Source organism: Nansenia antarctica (genome assembly GCF_963989245.1).
Source record: "Nansenia antarctica genome assembly, chromosome: 6".
Taxonomy (NCBI): domain Eukaryota; kingdom Metazoa; phylum Chordata; class Actinopteri; order Argentiniformes; family Microstomatidae; genus Nansenia; species Nansenia antarctica.
Window position 1 is genome coordinate 57866610 of NC_137676.1, and position 18273 is coordinate 57884882.

At 41.6% G+C, this 18273-nt stretch overlaps 1 protein-coding gene across 1 annotated transcript; it reads right to left on the reverse strand.

Moving 5' to 3' along the window:
• On the reverse strand, positions 1-14295 carry LOC308160737 (putative E3 ubiquitin-protein ligase HERC3; the record flags this gene model as incomplete). The annotated part of the gene is made up of 17 exons (XM_080534679.1): positions 1-114; positions 2998-3181; positions 3878-4044; positions 4180-4329; positions 4549-4646; positions 6917-7109; positions 7302-7407; positions 7500-7559; positions 7745-7869; positions 7958-8034; positions 8209-8333; positions 8486-8616; positions 11580-11671; positions 11931-12152; positions 12316-12384; positions 12911-13017; positions 14261-14295. 17 exons carry the CDS (start codon positions 14293-14295, stop codon positions 1-3), a joined length of 2055 nt encoding a protein of 684 aa, XP_080390805.1.
• Between the last annotated feature and the right edge of the window lie 3978 nt (positions 14296-18273).

The window sequence follows — 18273 nt, forward strand, 5'->3', positions numbered from 1 at the left end:
CTATTCACACTTACTTAGGAACCTTCTCTTGTGCTCCTCAGAGAACTCTGTGAAGACACTCCAGAAGTTCTGGATGACCTCATCTGTGTCACTATATCCTTGATATTCAGAATTCTGTTAAAACAACAATATAATCAAAACACATCTATCCATCAGTTACAGTGATGTGAATAACGGCGTTAAAATAAACGGCGTTACTAACGGCGTTATTTTTTTCAGTAACGGGTAATCTAATTGATTACTATTTCCATCGTTATAACGCCGTTACCGTTACCGGTAATTCAATGCGGCGCGTTACTACTGAAGCTTCTCATTGTCATCCGACCTCAGTCACAGCTGCAAAGGTGTTTTTTGTTTGTTTGTTGGTGAGGGGGGAGGGGAGGGGCGAGACAACCGCGCAAGTGATCATGATTGGCTATGGTAGAGAAAATGTCATGGTAAGCCAACCATAGTTCAGTGTTGTGCGGATGTTTCTACACACAAACCACACGCGCGCACAGCACCACACACACACTCAAACTATCAGAGAGATACACGCAGCAATGGCGAGTCCCGAGTGTTCTGAGGTGAATGTGGCGTTTTCACGGTGGAAGTACAGGCACTATTTCAGTACTACTTTAAAAGCACTTCATATTGTTTAACTGTTAACTTTTGTAATGAAGAAAATACTTGAAGTACAATATGTCTACCAGTTGTGGTCTGTTGAAGTGCAATAAATATGAAAAGTTCCCTGCTGAAACCTGCTCAGAAAAAATCTATCTTCACAAGAAGATCACATTTATCTTCTAATATGGCAGTGGGTAAGCTTTTCCTTGTCACATTTGGCTGACTGACCTTAACTTAGCCCGCTGCACCGTGGTAAAAAGTAACGCAATAGTTACTTTCCCTAGTAACTATTTACTTTTATAATGAAGTAATTCAGTTACTAACTCAGTTACTTTTTGGGATAAGTAACTAGTAACTATAACTAATTACTTTTTTAAAGTAACGTGCCCAACACTGATCAGTTATAGCAAGAAAAAGTACTCTATGCTAGGGCCAGGGGCCATTGGCAGTCATAATGTTAAAAGATGGAAGAACAGAACTGAAGATTTTTTGTATATATTTACAGTAGAGAAACTGTACAGGGGGGTAGAGATCTTAGGAGGGACAGTTAAGTTGTAGCCTGAAGAGAAGGGTCTTCAGTCTACAGCGGAAGATAGGTAGTGACTCTGCAATCATGACAGCAGTGGGAAGCTCATTCCACCAGCGGGGCGCCAGGACAGTGAAAAGTTGTGACAGAGTAGCGTGACTGCACTGCATCCATGTAGAGGCTGCGGTGCCAGTCGGCCAGCAGAGGTGGAAGAGCGGAGTGATCAGGCAGGTGTTTGGGGAATGACCATTGCTTGCAAGTAGGGAGGGGTTGATTCTTTTGTTGCCCGGTAGGCGAGCACCAGTGTCTTGAATCTGATGCAAGCTGCTACCGGGAGCCAGTGAAGGGTGTGAAGGAGGGGGGTGACATGGGAGAATTTGGGGAGATTGAACATCAGATGGGCGGCAGCATTCTGGATGAGTTGCAAAGGTCTGATGGCGGAGGCACGGAGCCCGGCCAGGAGTGCATTGAAGTAGTCAAGGCGGGAGATCACAAGTGTCTGGACCAAGAGTTGTGCTGCTTCTCTGGTGAGGAATGGACATATCCTTCTGATGTTGTGTAGAGGAAGAATCTGCAGGAGTGTGCTGTCGCTGTAATGTTCAGTTGTCACGGATCACCCAAAGGTTCTTGGCTGTCTGGGAGGAGGTCATCGTAGCGTTGTCTACTGTGATAGAGATGTCTTGGAGAGGGCAAGCTTTCCCAGGGAGGAAGAGCCAAAGAACCAATGTTGCTGAATTATCATTGTCTCCTTCTCATAGATATACAAATAATAGACTGATTGCATTGTTGCTCCATTCCACAGTAAGGAGGATAGATTATTATCAGCACTAGTGGTGCAAGACTAGACTGGATGTGTCCCAACTCCCAACCAGGGTTTCCGTTAACCGGTAATTACCGGTCTTTGTCCGGTAACATTTGTTGAAGTCCGACAAATTTCAAACTCTTCGGTCATAATGTCCGGTGAAAATAATTCCCTCTTAAAACCCTTCTGCGCCGAAATGTACCTCCGCCGGCACAAATCCGCACCCAACATTGTAATTATCGTAATTTCTAAACGGTTTGTGCTATCGAAAAAATTCCAACTGTCCCTGAAAGCTGAGATGTTGCACTTCAACCAACATATAGGGTATTACGGTAAAATGTGACGTGACGACATTCTCAGAGTCTGTTTACTCACAGTGAAGGCGGAGGAGGAGTTGTACTCCCGAGTCCGAGTAAGTATGATTTGACAGGCAGTTAAACTAAATGCCTTCCCAACCAGCGAGACCTGGTTATAGAAATGACGTTGTTTTATTGATAAAAAAAAGGGTAAAACTGGAAAGAGAAAATAGAAAACTCACATTAATCCCAAACAATTTAACAGACTTCAGTTAACGTAATGTGGAGTCCGTTCATTGATCGATGCAGTCTGTTCATTTCCCAGTGTGGCGCGCGTTCAGCGCTGGACATAATGGCATAGCGCGCATGCGAATCATGTTATATTATTATATATTATATAGCTCGCATCTAATCGTATCGGATGAGAAATAGACATTAAACGGCATATATAGGCTAGGCTACACAACAGTAATCACCGCGACAAACAGCTATATTATATTTTAATATGATGACCGGAATATCTCACGTTTGTCCGGTAAATTGAAATCTTCCCGGACACGATGACCGGCACACATTTTTTCTAACGGAAACCCTGCTCCCAACAGTCCTCTATTCCTCGCTTCCTTCTGAAAACACATTGAAGATCTAAGAGTCCTTCCCTCAGCATCCTCTTACAATACGCTTTGAGAAGGAAGCAAAGAGAGGAATAGAATAAAGGATGCAAGGAATAGAATAAAGACAATTGGGACACTGCCCTTGACGATCACCTCTCTCAGCTCCTCCCATCGGTAGCTGTCGTCTCCATGCAGAAGGGTCATCAGCTCCTCAGGTAGATACATCCTCCATGCTTGTAATGGACAGCCCTGAAGGAAGCCTGTCCTGAAGTCCTCAAACTGACTCCTGACAGCCTTGTTGAACACAAAGTCAACGTACAAGTCCACATATTTCTGCCTGTGAACAACACAGAAGACGTGTTTACAGTATACATAAACGCTGCCTGTGTAGTAACCTAAGCATTATCTTGTTAATTCCAAACATTTCTACCATCACCTACCTGTTGACCTTGGTTACTGGGACCTCCCCTCCATTTGGAATCAGTGTCTGACCCTTCACCTTAGAAAGAAAATACATATTTTTACTATATCTGTCTGCTGTGGTTGTCTGAGTGCGTAAAACTACTGTGTACATGTAAGCATCAACTCTTACTGTGAAATCCAAATACAGCTCTTCTACAACCTCCTCTTCTTCCTTCAGCAGTTCTTGTAAGCCCCTGATTTAGAAAAACAAATACATTGACTCGGGATGGGGGGCTAGCGGAGAATTTTCTATTGGCGGGCTCGAACACTTTCTGCAACAGTGCGAATAGTGCTGAAAAATGTGCTAAAACGAAGGTGCTACAAATACTTTTGCTTCTTTATGAGACTGAGGTGGGACAAATCAGTGCTGAAACGTGCTAAAAAGAAGGCGCTACAAATACTTTTGCTTATTTATGACACTGTGGCGGGACAAATTAGACTATAGCGGCCCGCCACAGTCTCGTCTATGTATGGGAAACACTGATTTGACTGATCATCATACACATCTGAGATTAATGGTAGGGCATCTTTCTAATGCAACAAAGAGCAGTTGAAGAGAAAATAATTGTACCTTGCTTCAATTGGAGACAGCTCTTTCAGGTCATCCAATGTTGGATTCAAACCCAGGAGCTTCTTGAACAGGGCCAGAGGGAAGCAGACGTCCAGCAAACACTGGTTATACAGTGCCATCCCACAGAGCACTCCGAGCCAGTAGAGATCATCAGTCATATTGTAGTCCTTTGGATAGGGCACACGAATCAATGAAAAAAAAGCCAGTCAATATTTTCAGTATATAATTGTGGATATTTCTGTTGGTTCAAATGCTTTTAAATGTTGAGAAAAATGAGGGACTAGCGTGCATACAGAACCTACATTTGTAGATCTACATGTGAACCAGGCCAGACCAGAGTCCTCGTTAACATCCAGTATCTTTGTTTCTGATGTGAGTTCCTTCGCAAGGAGGGTGAAAAACTCCAATGACACACCGCCGTCATCCATACCATCTTCCAATTTGAACTTCACCTGGACATAGAAACAGGAGAGAGCATTTGAGTGTCTGAAACAAAAGAAATACACACAACAACAACGATATTTGATTTACCCAATCAGGATGCTTGTTCCTCTTTTCTTCTTCTGTGGTTTTACAATTGCCCTCCTCTCATCATATTCCGCATATTACAACACTCCATGTTTTCTTTTACCCTCCTTCTCTACCTCCTCCTCTTCTACCTCCTTCTCTACCTCATCCTCATCCTCATCCTCGCACCTGTTTCTCTCACTTCTCGTCCTCCTGTCTCCTCTTCCTCCCACATCCCTTGCCCTGTTCTCCTTCTCATTATCTCCAGCACAATTACAAAAACATGTGACAGATTGTCTACGTTCTACTTTGGGGGTACTTTCTTTTTTTCTTGTCGTTTTCAAAAACTACAGCCACACACCCCCTGGATGGAAACTCATAGTTTCTGATTTATTTTGTTTACCCATGATTACATCATCGGGGATAATTTCCATAGGACCTTTTCTCATATCTCTTTGACTGCAGAACATAGACAAGTACTGTTTCCACATGTAGACACTGGTATGGTGCTGGAGATAATTAATATGTTGTTAAAATATTGTGAAGTGCCCCTTTAAAACAGGAATAACACATCTAACTAATGTTAACCTCTTCTCTCGCTAAGTATGTCCTGAGAGATAAAACAAATGTAGATTTTACAGATTGCCTCCAACCAGATCTTAGGTCTTGCTGCTTAATTTACATAATTCAAAAAGGAGAACACAAACCTTTAAAGGCATCATTGGGGAGCAAATGTTTGCTCGTAGCCAATGAAAGGTATCACTCAGTACTGCCGTTCGACCCACTTCTAGTGTATTGTGAAGAAACACACCGAAGCTCTCCAGCAGGTAAACAGACTGAGATAAAGACATCACTTTGGTTTATGTTACTGTAATTAAGCCAAACTAATACATCAAAACTGCTCAGTGCAAAACGTTACCCCGTGCTGAAAAGGTGAAACGCTATTAGTTTGACAAAGGTTTCAATCATCATTAAGAGGTATCGGTATTAGATTCTTTGAATCTTGAATGTTAATCTGTTGACACAAACTATTATACATAATCAATACATTGGTGTGAAAATTACAAATGATACGTAGTCATTAACTATGAATGGAATTTGTAGTATCAATTCAATTGCTTACTTTGAATCCACTAAGTTCTGCCCTCCACAGTGCACATTTGTCCTCTGTGTCTAAGGTACAGGGATACTCCATCAGCAGAGATAAGGTGGCCTTAGACATGGGAGATACACAATGAAATATGTTAGAGATCCATGATACTACAGGACGAGACATATACACTATTTGTGATTGAAAGACAATCTGGACCTTGTCATTGCATTCATACCACATCAAAATCCAACGGTATCCAAGGTCTAATCTTTGTATCTAAGTTTGGAGAGAGGTGGAAATGCTGTTAAGAAAGTATATGAAAGTACTGTATATACCTGACAAAGACCTTTTGTGGCCAACATTCTGTCCTCCGCACGCCAGACCGTTGCATTGTATTCATAACAAAATCCCAACATCATAATCTCAGCATCTAAATGTTGGATCTAAGTTTGGAGAAAGGTGGAAATGCTTAGTGAGCTGATATCAGGCTGTGTAATGCAGGACCAAAATTCAAAACTGTCAAAACATGATTTGTTTTTACAACAAAACATATGAAATACACATGTACTACACATTTCATAATTGAAGTAAGGACCTGAGAAATGTTTAACCTGTTGACCTCACATTATCAACATATCATTCAAACTTTCTCCTCGGCGGCACTGCATGTGCCTCGATCCACACTCTAGACAATTAGCAACAGATTTGTCACACTTTTACTTAACATGTGCTCATATTATTGGATTCTCTCTCAATTAAAGAGAGCTTGACATGCATATTATATAAGATATGAAGATATTAATATTAAGTATTGTGAGTATTACAGGTCTACAACTTCATGTATTTCAGTCATGTATTTGGAGGGAGTGATTGAGTGATTAGACTTGTTAGCAGCCCCGTTGTATATGTTGTGTCTATTGTTTGACTACACTTATGAGCTGACTATGGACTGACTAACAAGTTCAAGAATAAAACAAATCCTCAGGTCTGTATTGATGTACTCACAGTCTGAAAGAGAGAATTGACTTTTTTTAGATGGAAAGTGTTGACTGCAATTCCTCTGGGTCTTTTACTGTTGACCTGCAGTGAAGAGAGGTTGTTAGGTCAGTATTAGGTCAGTAGTGGACTAGTGGTCTGAAGTCAGTATTTCATGAGACCAGGTCAATGTTCTATGATCAACACTCACCACATAAAGCTTTTGTAGAGCCCCCAGAGTAATCTTCAGTGATTGTTTATGATCGTCATAATTCACTATTGTCTTGTGAAGGTACTGCACTGACACAGAATGGAGAACTTTTACCACTGCTCGGAAGAAGGAATACGGCAGTCTCGACCACAGACCCTCTGTAGATGTAACGCAGGGTTTTACTGATATGAGAGCCATATAACAAGAGGAAAAGACAAGAGAGAAGAGGAGGGGAAATTGATGATGGTATTACCGAGGACCTGTAGCTTGTCAGGGTGCAGTCTGAAGATGGCGGCAGTGAAGGCTTTGGCGAGGTCTGTACCACGGTTGTGTTTGACCAGGACCCGCAGGAGCTCCGGGATGACCAGGTAGACCCTCAGGCCCTCCACCCCGATGGGCTCCTCATCCAGGGAGGGAAGCAGCATACGTTGGACGACCGCTTCAACCTAGCACCATGAGAGGGGAGTCGTATAGGTTAGTAGGCTACTTACTCAAAAGTCTTTGAACATGGAAAGGTCAAATAGTTGCAGAGGTATGTAAAGATGTCAGTATAGAATAAAACTACATTGTCCATCTCTGGGGTGGAAATGTGCCTTTGGTATTTGATGTGTATTCAGAAAGGCCTGGTAGAAGAATACCTCAGTCAGTATCATGTCATTTCTCGCCAGCTTCTGGAAGGCGAGACGAGCGAGAGACAAATCCAGGCCAGAACGCTTCAGTGAGGTTTGGTAATGTTTGTCCTGACTAGTGATGAAACCAAGAGAACGAATACTGAATATACACATAGATTATTTACATTATGGAGAAATTTTCCTGGGGAGGTAGTGTGGTTTTACCTTTTGTCAAGGAAACTGCCATTTAGACATGACGCGGAGGAAAAGATCTCTGTGATTTCCCTGCAAATTAAAGTTTGAAGATTATTATTATTATAATAATTATTATTATTGCTGCTCAGTAAACAGACACATTGAAGGTTAGTAACCTTTGAAGTTTTCTGCAGTTGTTTTGTACACTGGTTGGTGAAAGTGTTGCCATGTCTGATCAAACAACCACATTACTTTTTTGTATCAATGTTACTTACCTCTTAATCTTCCTCCATGATTTAGAATCATATTCTGAGATCCATTTGTCAATGGTTTCATCATCTAATGATTGTGTCACTTTGCTAAGACTTGAACAAGGGTTATTAAACCCTTTTTCAGACTCCTGTAATGACAATTGTGAACAAACACCTTATTAAAGCAATATACATTTCTCTAGGACTTAATAAAGAAAAGCTTAAATGTACCAATACCTGAGCTAATGAGCACAGTGCGAAGGAATGATGTCCTCCAGCGAGGATTTTGTCAATGTTCTGATCTTCTATGAGGTCTGACAGGTTGATCAAACATTAGACATTATTACATTTGTTACCTTTCCCGACTCTGCCTCCTGATCTTTAGTTGGGACGGCTCAGGGGAGCTTTCTATTTCCCCAACACATTGTATAAACACTTCCAGTTAGCATGTCAAGTTTCAGAAAGGCTTAAACTGAACTGTTACCTACCCTGTAGTTGTTGAACTGGCAGAGGAACCGCCTGATCTATCTTCACTCCATTTCCCAGCTGCCCTTGCTCTCCACGGCCAAATGAGTAGATCTTTTTGGAGTTCACCAGTGCTAATGTGTGATGTCTGACATGACAATTTTAAGAAATTAGGCTATAGCAATACGATTCAATAATCATATGCTAAGATCTAAATAGCTAAACAGCAGTACTGTTTTCATTTACACTAATGTTTATGACACAATACGGCGTGATTGTGAGAAGCAAGTGTGGGCCTACCTTCCGCAGGCTATCTGGGTCACCTTTGACCCCCAGAGTTCCGCCACCAGTCGGGGTCGTAGTTCGTCTCTGAGAGAGTTGTGGCCAAGCTGTCCATAACATCCTGAGCCAAATGTAAACACTACACCTCCCTAGAAAAGCAGACAATTGAGACAGTTATCTACCATAGTAGTGTCTCTCTTCTTACTATTGATGTCACTGCATCTATCATCTATGAAGTGAGTCATAAACTACTATAGCCTAGAGCAGGGGTCGGCAACCTATGGCACGCGTGCCAGCAGTGGCACGCGACAGCTTAAACAGCGGCACGCGACAGCTAATCAATAAGTGCGAGAATGGGAGAATGTTTTTTTTATTTATTTTTATGTTGGCCGCGTTCGTAAATTCGCGCACACTGGGTTCAATGTCACAATGGGACCAAGTAGGATCAGGCCCGTGAATGAGTTCTCTCTTGCCCGCGGGATGATATTTAATTACTATTAAAACCGGCCCGCAGTATTATGTGCCCGCAGCACCATAATACTACAAGTCCCAAGATGCATTGGCGCGTACCGAGTGCCCACGAGCGAGCGCGACCCCGCGTCTTCTCTTCACTTCAGTACTAGTCATGAGCAGCAGCAGCACAGTCACAGTGGAGACCTAAACATCGCCGTCAATTCCCGAGTGTTCCCGAGTGTTCCCGAGTACACAGTTTGCTGACAAACTCGGCATACTTGCTGCCGAATTCAGGCGGAGATTTTCCGACTTTGAAGCCCAAAAAAGCAGGCTTCAACTGCTCAGCAATCCATTTGCAGTTGACGTGGAAAGTGCACCAGCAAATCTCCAAATGGAGCTGATTGAGCTCCAGTGTAATGACACATTGAAGGCAGAATATGAGTCCGTGGCGCTGCTGAGTTTGCTCGTTTCATCCCCGACAAGTTGCTCAGACGCTCACTGTCTATGTTTGGCAGCACATACGTGTGTGAACTACTGTTCGTTGATGAAACTAAACAAAACATCACATAGGAGTCGTCTTACTGATGAACACCTGAACTCAATCCTGAGGATTTCCTCAGCTCAGAGCCTGACCCCAAACATTAATGAACTTGTACTCAAGATGAGACACCAAGTATCGGGCTCAGCCTCAGACAAGTGAGCAGAAAGGACTTGGACTTGATATTTCTTTGAAGGGAATTATTTTGTTTTTCTCCAGTTGAATGGATCCAGGGACATGTTGCCTAAGAAATGAATGCAACTGTTTTGCACTTTTGCAAGTTTGCAAAACTTTTCTTTTCTTACTTTTCTAATTTTATTATAGAAGACAGTCATTGGTGAGGATCGGAGCAGCACACTGATTTGTTTTTAATGCATGCTGTTTCATTTTTGCATTTATCTTGCCATTGAGCTTTGAATGAAAATTACATTTAGCTGTTTACCTGTAAAAAAAAAAAAAACGTTTTCAATTTATTACTGAAAGAGCCTTGAGAAAATATTGCAACTGATTTTATTTATGTTTTACTTAATTTAATGTAATGATTAATGTTAAGTGCAATATAGGCTGTGTTATTGGTATTGGTTCAATATGTGCAATAATTGCGAGTTTTAATAAACATTGAACCAGCCCGGCCCTCCACTTGTACCATTTTTAAATTTTGGCCCCCTGTGTATTTGACTTTGACATGACTGGACTAGAGGCAGTCTCAGGGACGCTCCGGCGCTCTCAGGGCGAATTTACGAATGCAGCCCTAGTCTCTCATCCACTCCACGAGAGTCGTATTCTGGCGCCAATTTTCTAAGTAAAATTCTGAATTCGATTCGATACTTGTATCAATATAACTCAAGTCGTTCAAGGATGAAGCAGACAAGGCCGAATCAATAAGACGTGCTGTGTCAAGGTATGGGAAGCAGGCCAGCACCTTTAAAGCATTTGCCACTGCTAAAAATCACGCAACTGAAGCAAGCTTTCGCATTGCTCATTGCATTGCGAAACGTGGAAAGCCATTCACTGATGGAGAATATATTAAGGAGGCTTTCCTCTGTAGCTCAGATGTTTTGTTTGAAGGCTTATCAAACAAAGACACAATAAAATCAAGAATAAAAGACATCCCAGTGTCAGCCAGAAGTGTGGAACGAAGAATAGGATAAATGGCAGAAAACGTGAAAGCGCAGCAGACCGCTGGTTTGAAAGATGCGACGGTGTTTAGCCTCGCACTTGATGAGAGCGTAGATGTGAATGACATGCCACGTCTGGCTGTCATAGCAAGATACTGTGATTCTGCTGTAAGGGAGGAGCTCTGCTGCCTAAAACCAATGCCAGAAACAACAAAAGGTGAGGATATCGCTAAAGTTCTTATCGAGCATTTTGTGGAGCGAGGGATTGATATTAGCAGGATTTTTGCAGTGACAACAGATGGTGCCCCTGCCATGGTCGGGAAACAGAGGGGAGCGGTTGCATTAATTGTGTGCAACTTAAAGTGACCAAGTACCACCCCCAGATAATGGAGTTGAGCAAAGGAAAACAGGGCCAGGGATCACGACATTGATTGTTAGGACTGTTTACATGGCTTTGCATACATAGCTCTTTGCAACCAAAATATATTATTATATTTTAATTCATACAAGTAAGACCCTTGTATAAACACCCTCCAGTTAGGCCTACTTATTAAAATGATAACCATAGGGAGCGCAGTTAGCAACTTTGGTAGAAATTGAGCGCTCCAATTTGCTTAAAGTTGTGCTACGCATCACAAAGTTTAGTTGTCTTAGATGTTATGTTGGTAATTTTGTTCAAGTTTCAGTTAGTTACATTTTTAGGTTTATTTAGCATACATGGCTTTGCATACATAGCTCTTTGCTGAAAATTGTTGTTCATGTTGTGGAATAAAATTGCAGATCTGTTGGTTTGGTTTGATGTCGAGTCATAATTAATGTTGATATTGTGGTTGGCACACTGACTAACAAGAAAATTTAAAAATGGCACTTCATATCAAAAAGGTTGCCTACCCCTGGCCTAGAGATATGCTATGAATATGTATTGGGGGGGGGCGTTTGCTATGACTTGAATGAAGAATACAGAAGCGTGGTGGAAGCTATTGTTGAGTCAGATAAGTCTCACCTTTGTCAAAACGGCAGTATGGCCCTCCCCACAGGAAATGACAACAGTCTTCTTCAGATTCAGACAATCAACAGGAGCTGGGACATGTCTGTCTATAGGAAATGGATTTAGAATGTATTGATAATAATATAAATATTATTGTCAATACACAATATTGACTTGGGGGTGAATGGGTAAGTTTACTGAGATCTTTAGCACCAAGGTCATCTTTGCATCCATTGCCTAAATGGGCTTATCTTGGAGATGATCTTGGTGCTCCAAAGCTTTCGGGAAACCCTAGACCAGATCATGCTTCTAGCAATCCCATACAACTGATAAAGTGAGTCACTAATCTGTGTGTGTGTTCTCTACCTGTTATGTCCCCTAGCCCCAGCTGACCGGCGCTGTTCTTTCCCCAGCTGAACACGGCTCCGGAGAGGGACAGGGCGAAGCTGTGGTCCCCCCCAGCAGTGATCTGAGCCAAGGGGATCCCAGAGAGGGACTTGAGGAGCTGGGGGGTCAGGGTGCTGGGCTTGCCCTTCCCCAAACCCAGCTGACCTCTCGAGTTCTGGCCCCACGTGAACACATGACCATCTGAACAGAAAATCAAAGGTACAAGAAAATGAAAATGCACAGGACACTTTCATATGCATTGTTAGTTTATATCGGCAGGTGATACATTTTTATAGTTGATAATATGATTATAATATGCTATATGCTATAATATGATTGTAACCTGATGTCAGTGGTTATTTACCTTGGGTTAGTGCTATTGAATGCTGGTTTCCACACGCCACCTGAGTTACCCTTCCTTTCTGTAAGTTATCTATGGGTCTGAGACAATAACACAGCAATAACAAAGAATATATTAACATTAAGAATGAACATTATGTGCTAATACTATTGGCAATTGTAACATCACACAAATTATGTAAAAAACCCACCTGGGAACATTGGATTTGTTGAGAGAGTGAACTCTGCCTTCTTCTGACAGTAGAACAACATAAGAATCCCCGCAACTCGCAGTCTGTATCCGCTGCTTACAGTCTACGCTCTCTGCGTACATAACATGCATATAACACGTACGTTGGTAAAGGAAAATCTATGCTTATTCTTAATAAGTCTCGCGAGACTTATCAAGAATAAGCCTAGATTTTCCTTTAGCGACAATGATGGAATACCCCCCAGGTAAGGATTGGGGGATAATCGGTGACTTAATACAATTAATAATAATAACATCGTCAACACGCTCTGTGCACATGAACTGCGTATAATTATTAGTTCAAGAAATGTTTTGGTAATAAATTGGGGGGGGGGGGGGGGGGGGGGGGGAACATGTGAAAGGAGCTTACTCAGTCGTCCTGTTCTCTTTATGCCTTGGTCCTCTTGCATCCGAGCGACGGACACTTTCCCATCGTTCCTGATAAACGTGACTACTGAGTTACCGGCGCACAGACCCCTGAGTTGAGATGCCAAGCGTGTGAAATGAACGCTGTCAGTGTCCGTCTTATCTAAACCATTTGGTTTTACTAAACCAAAGCCATAACGCGTGTTCTCTCCCCATGAAAACATTGATCTCTCTTAAGCGGATCCAACTACTCGGTGAAACTGAGAACAGGACCACTGACTGTTCGCGTAACACCCTCTAAATGCCAACCAAGCCAGAAACGAAAACGAAACTAAACTCTTTTGTTTTTGGCCGAATAGAAACTATGAATTCTCATTCATCTATTTCCCTGTCTGCTGTGTTAGTCTTTTTTTGTTGTGTTTTTTTGAAAAAAGATTCCATATTCTGGAACATACAATACGTTCCAAATGACACTGCAACGTCTTATTTTGGTAGTAAGAAAAGTACAAGTAAAACAAACTAAACGTGTTGGTGGAAAAAATTAATTGTACATCACCAAATCATTGAAAACAAAATACCTGGGTTCCCTGGGAACACAATAGAAAACAAATGACCGCTACTACTATTAATAGCTTCCCATAAAGTATTTTACTTTCTAAATGAAATACAAGTGATTGATCCAACATGGGCCTCCATGTGTTTCCATTAACATTGATTCCAAAACACCTGTGATTTATCTTGCTATCCTAAATCCACTTTGAAAGAGTCCATGGAGACCCTTTTTTACATGGAGATCTACCTCTGGCTATAACTGTGTCCTTCTCAGAGTTGTATTCATCCCCAGTGTATCCCTATGTTTTCCATCAATCAGATGGAAACACAACCTATACAAGATTTGCAGATCCTTGCAGAAACAAAACAAACAAATAGCTCTTTCTGCCGTTGGTTTTTGGAACCACAGTTCCAGGTACACGCATACTGTAGAAAGTACTGTTTGGCTGAATTAATACTTTGGATACTGGATGCATACTTAGTCTGCGTTCGTAAATTCGATCTGGAAATCTGATCAGCACTAATGGAATGCCTCTTGTCCAATCAAATTACTTGGTCCCTTTATGATGTTGAACCCAGTGTGTGCTCCGGTGCTCTCAGAGCATAATTACGAACACAGGCCTAATGTGAGGCAAACACTATGGGGAGGTGTTTAAAAGTTTAACGTTTAAGCCTAGTCCTGAACTAAGTCACGCTTTCAATGTAATAAGTCCCTTTCACCACCTGTGCCAGTCAGGGCCCAACAGTGGTGCCAGTCCCTAGCAGGGCCCAACAGTGGTGCCAGTCCCTAGCAGGGCCCAACAGCGGTCTCCCCCCAGGCTCTGCTGCTGTAGCCATATTGCTGTGAGTCTCACACACACACACACACACACACACACACACACACACACACACACACACACACACACACACACACACACACACACACACACACACAGAGCGAGCGTTAGAAGCCATCATCAGCCAACCCAATACAATGTTTATATATGTTGCAAACAATCCATATTATCTTACAGCAGGGGGTTATTCCATCAACGTTCCTATAGAACAATCCAGGCTTATTTTGATAAATCCCATGAGATTTATTTTTAAAATCCAGCGAGACGTATCAAAATAAACCTGGATTTTCCTTTAGTGACGTTGATGGAATACCCCCCTGACCTGATAACCTTGTTAAGTGAAATGTATTATATATGTCCTCAGTTGTATATAGATTGTGTTTATTCTATGCCCAGGTTAATAAGGGGATGCAGTACTATTGTTATACCACTGAGGGGCGCTACGTAAGACTGCAGGCTTGTGTTATATGTAAATGTGTTGATGCACTTGTCTGAGTTGTTGTCTATTCTAAGTTAGCTCGGCGGAGCGAAAAAGATATACCTGTGGTGAGGAGGAAAAATAAAACCATGCCCGAGGGCAAAACAGTTCATCATCTCCAATATTGATTCTCCCCGAGTGCAACGTAGGTGGAAGCTGCCATCATAAACGTTAACAAACCTGGAGGGTATTCCACGAAGGTCGATTATCTTCTAATCCGCGATAAAGTTCTAATCGGCGATAATTTTATCTTGCGTTCGGTTCCATCAATGTGGCTCAAATAATTCGCTGTTTGGTTGCTATGCAACATAGCCTCCCGAGTTATTCTGGTCGCGAGCAGGCTAAGAGGCTGGCTAAGGTAATGCGTGCGTCAAAAAAGGCTCACAGGCGGAAACTACATCCCGAACGACAGTTCCTCAAGTGTCTTTTAGGAAATATTAGTTCCCACTTCACACGAGATAGATAGATAGATAGTTTGACTGTGTGATAGATAGATAATTTGATACTTTGAAAGTGTGATCGATCGATAGATAGTTTGATTGTGTGATAGATAACCTGATATTTTTAAAGTGTGATAGATAGATAGATAGATAGATAAATAAATTAAAAAGTGTAAAAAATAAAATAAAATAAATAGGTATGTCTATCAACTTGCATTGCTTTTGTCACAGTGGTCTGGCTGGCGCAGTGGTTAAGGCAACCAGTTGGAGTTCCGAAGGTTGCGAGTTCGAGACTTGATTTTATTTTTTATTTTTTATTTTTTATATTTAACCGAAACCTTCATGCAAAGGCTTCAAACACCATTGTAATCGTGTCGGTTCTTGTAAATTAGCCTGCACCATAATTTTATAGCCTACATAGTTTTTTAGATGAGATTTTCGATAAGATTCAGACAACGAAATGCAGTAAAAAGTGCGTCTGAAGAGGGATTCGAACCACCGATTTAAAATGACGAATAAAAACTATGGCAGCGGTCGATACCACTAGGCCATTGTGACGATATGATGGCTTATAGCCTGCTGATGATATCACCACAGTACAGGGCTCAGGGCTGGACTGGCCATCTGGCATACCAGGTGGGCCGCGGTAGTTTTGGGCCGAGCCGGCCGGCAAAATATATATTATTTTTTTTACCAGCGGCCCGGCCGAAAGCTACCATCGAACGGCCCATAAATCGGGGACAGCGGACCATTGGTCAAGACAGCTGGCCCAATCAACAGAGAGAGAGAGAGGGGGGGGTCAGGGGTCACGCACGCACGCACGCAGCACCAGACCTCCGTCTCAGTTTCGCGGTAGTTTTGGCAAGTATATCCAGCTGCAGACATCAAATCTATCACCCGGAAACTTGATGGACCATTTGGTTGGAGTGGTTGGAGCGCGTCATCATACCGCGCCTGCATATTTGCATAGACTACGTCATCGCCTTACTACGGTGGAAACTACGGTGGAAACCATGAACACATTTCCAGCAATGGATTCTACAGTTAGGCCCATATATATTTGGTCACAGACAGAATTTGTGTTATTTTAGCTGTTTACCAAAACATCTTAGTTACAGTCATACACAAGTTACAGTCATATAATGCATATGAATGAATGAATGAATCTTTATTTCGAACATGATTTAAAAATAAAATTAAAAAAATAACAAATAACTAATATGTAGAGTACAGTCCTATCAATTGTTCGAAAAGGAGTAGGAAGAAGCCTGTCCTACCCCTGTTTATACTTAACAATTATGCTTACATTATATAATCCAATTAATTAATACATATATTTCAGTATCATCCGTTCTAATACTTTTTCATTAAAAATAATTTAAACCTTTTTTTAAAAAGAGCAATATTTCTGCTTTCCTTCATATTTTCCTCTAGCCCATTCCATATGGTAACTCCGTAGAATGATATGCACCTGCTCCTGAGATGGGTGCGAGCATAACCCTTGTTAAAGTTGTGGTTACCTCTCAAATGACCTCTCCCCTTATCCCTCTCTATAAATCATTTGCTAATGTTACGTGGGAGTTCTTGAGTCTTTGCTTTATACATTAACTGTGCCAATTTAAATTTGAATAAGTCCATGAGCTTTAAGGCATTTGACATTAGGAACAAGTTATTAGTGTGATCACGATATCCGACCTTATGTACAATCCTCATAGCTTTTTTCTGTAGTGTAATCAATGGGTTTAAAGTGCTTTTATATTCATTTCCCCATATCTCCACACAGTAACTCAAATAGGGTAAGACAAGACAACAATATAGAGTATACAACATCCTCTGTTCCAGAATATGTTTTGCCCTGCACAATACTGCAATACTCCTTGATACTTTGGATCTAACGTATCTTATATGAGATTTCCAACAGAATTTACTGGGCTTAAAGTGCAGACTCTCAGCTTTAGGTTAAGGGTATTCACATCCAAATTGAAGGAAGGGTTTATGAATTATAGCTCTTATATATAATAACCAAAAGTAATTAGACAATTGACTCAAAAGCTGTTTCATGGGCCAGTGTGGGCTATTTATTCCTTCATTATTTCTTTATCAATTAAGCAGGTAAAAGGTCTGAGTTGATTCCAAGTGTGGCATTTGCATTTGGAGGCTGTTGCTGTATACGCACAACATGCAGTCAACAGAGCTCTCAATGCAACTGAAACAGGCCATCCTTAGGCTGTAAAAACAAAACAAAAATCCATCAGAGAGATAGTGGGAACATTAATACTGGCCAAATTAACTGTTTGGTACATTCTGAGAAAAAAAGAATGCACTGGTGAGCTCGGCACCACAAAAAGGTCTGGACGTCCATGGAAGACAAGCGTGGTGGATGATCACAGGATCCTTTACATGGTAAAGAAAAACCCCATCAAAACATCCAGCCAAGTGAAGAACAGTCTCCAGGAGGTAGGCATATCATTATCCATGTGTACCATAAAAGAAAGACTTCACACAAGCAAATACAGAGGGTTCACCACAAGGTGCAAGCCATTCATAAGCCTCAAGAATAGAAAGGCCAGATTAGACTTTGACAAAAAACATCTAAAAAAGCCAGCCCTGTTCTGGAACAGCATTCTTTGGACCGATGGAACTAAGATCAACCTGTACCAGAATGATGGGAAGAAAAAAGTATGGAGAAGGCTTGGAACGGCTCATGATCCGACGCATACCACATCATCTGTGAAAAAACGTGGAGGCAGTGTGATGACATGGACATGCATGGCTTCCGATGGCACTGGGTCACTAGTGTTTATTGATGATGTGACAGAAGACAGAAGCAGACAGATGAATTCTGAAGTGTTTAGGGATATTCTGTCTGCTCAGATTCAGACAAATTCAGCAAAGTTGATTGGATGGTGCTTCACAATACAGATGGACAATGACCCAAAATATAGTGTGTAAGCAACCCAGGACTTTTTTAAGGCAAAGAAGTGGAATATTCTGCAATGGCCAGAGTCAATCACCTGATCTCAACCCAATCAAGCATGCATTTCACTTGCTGAAGACA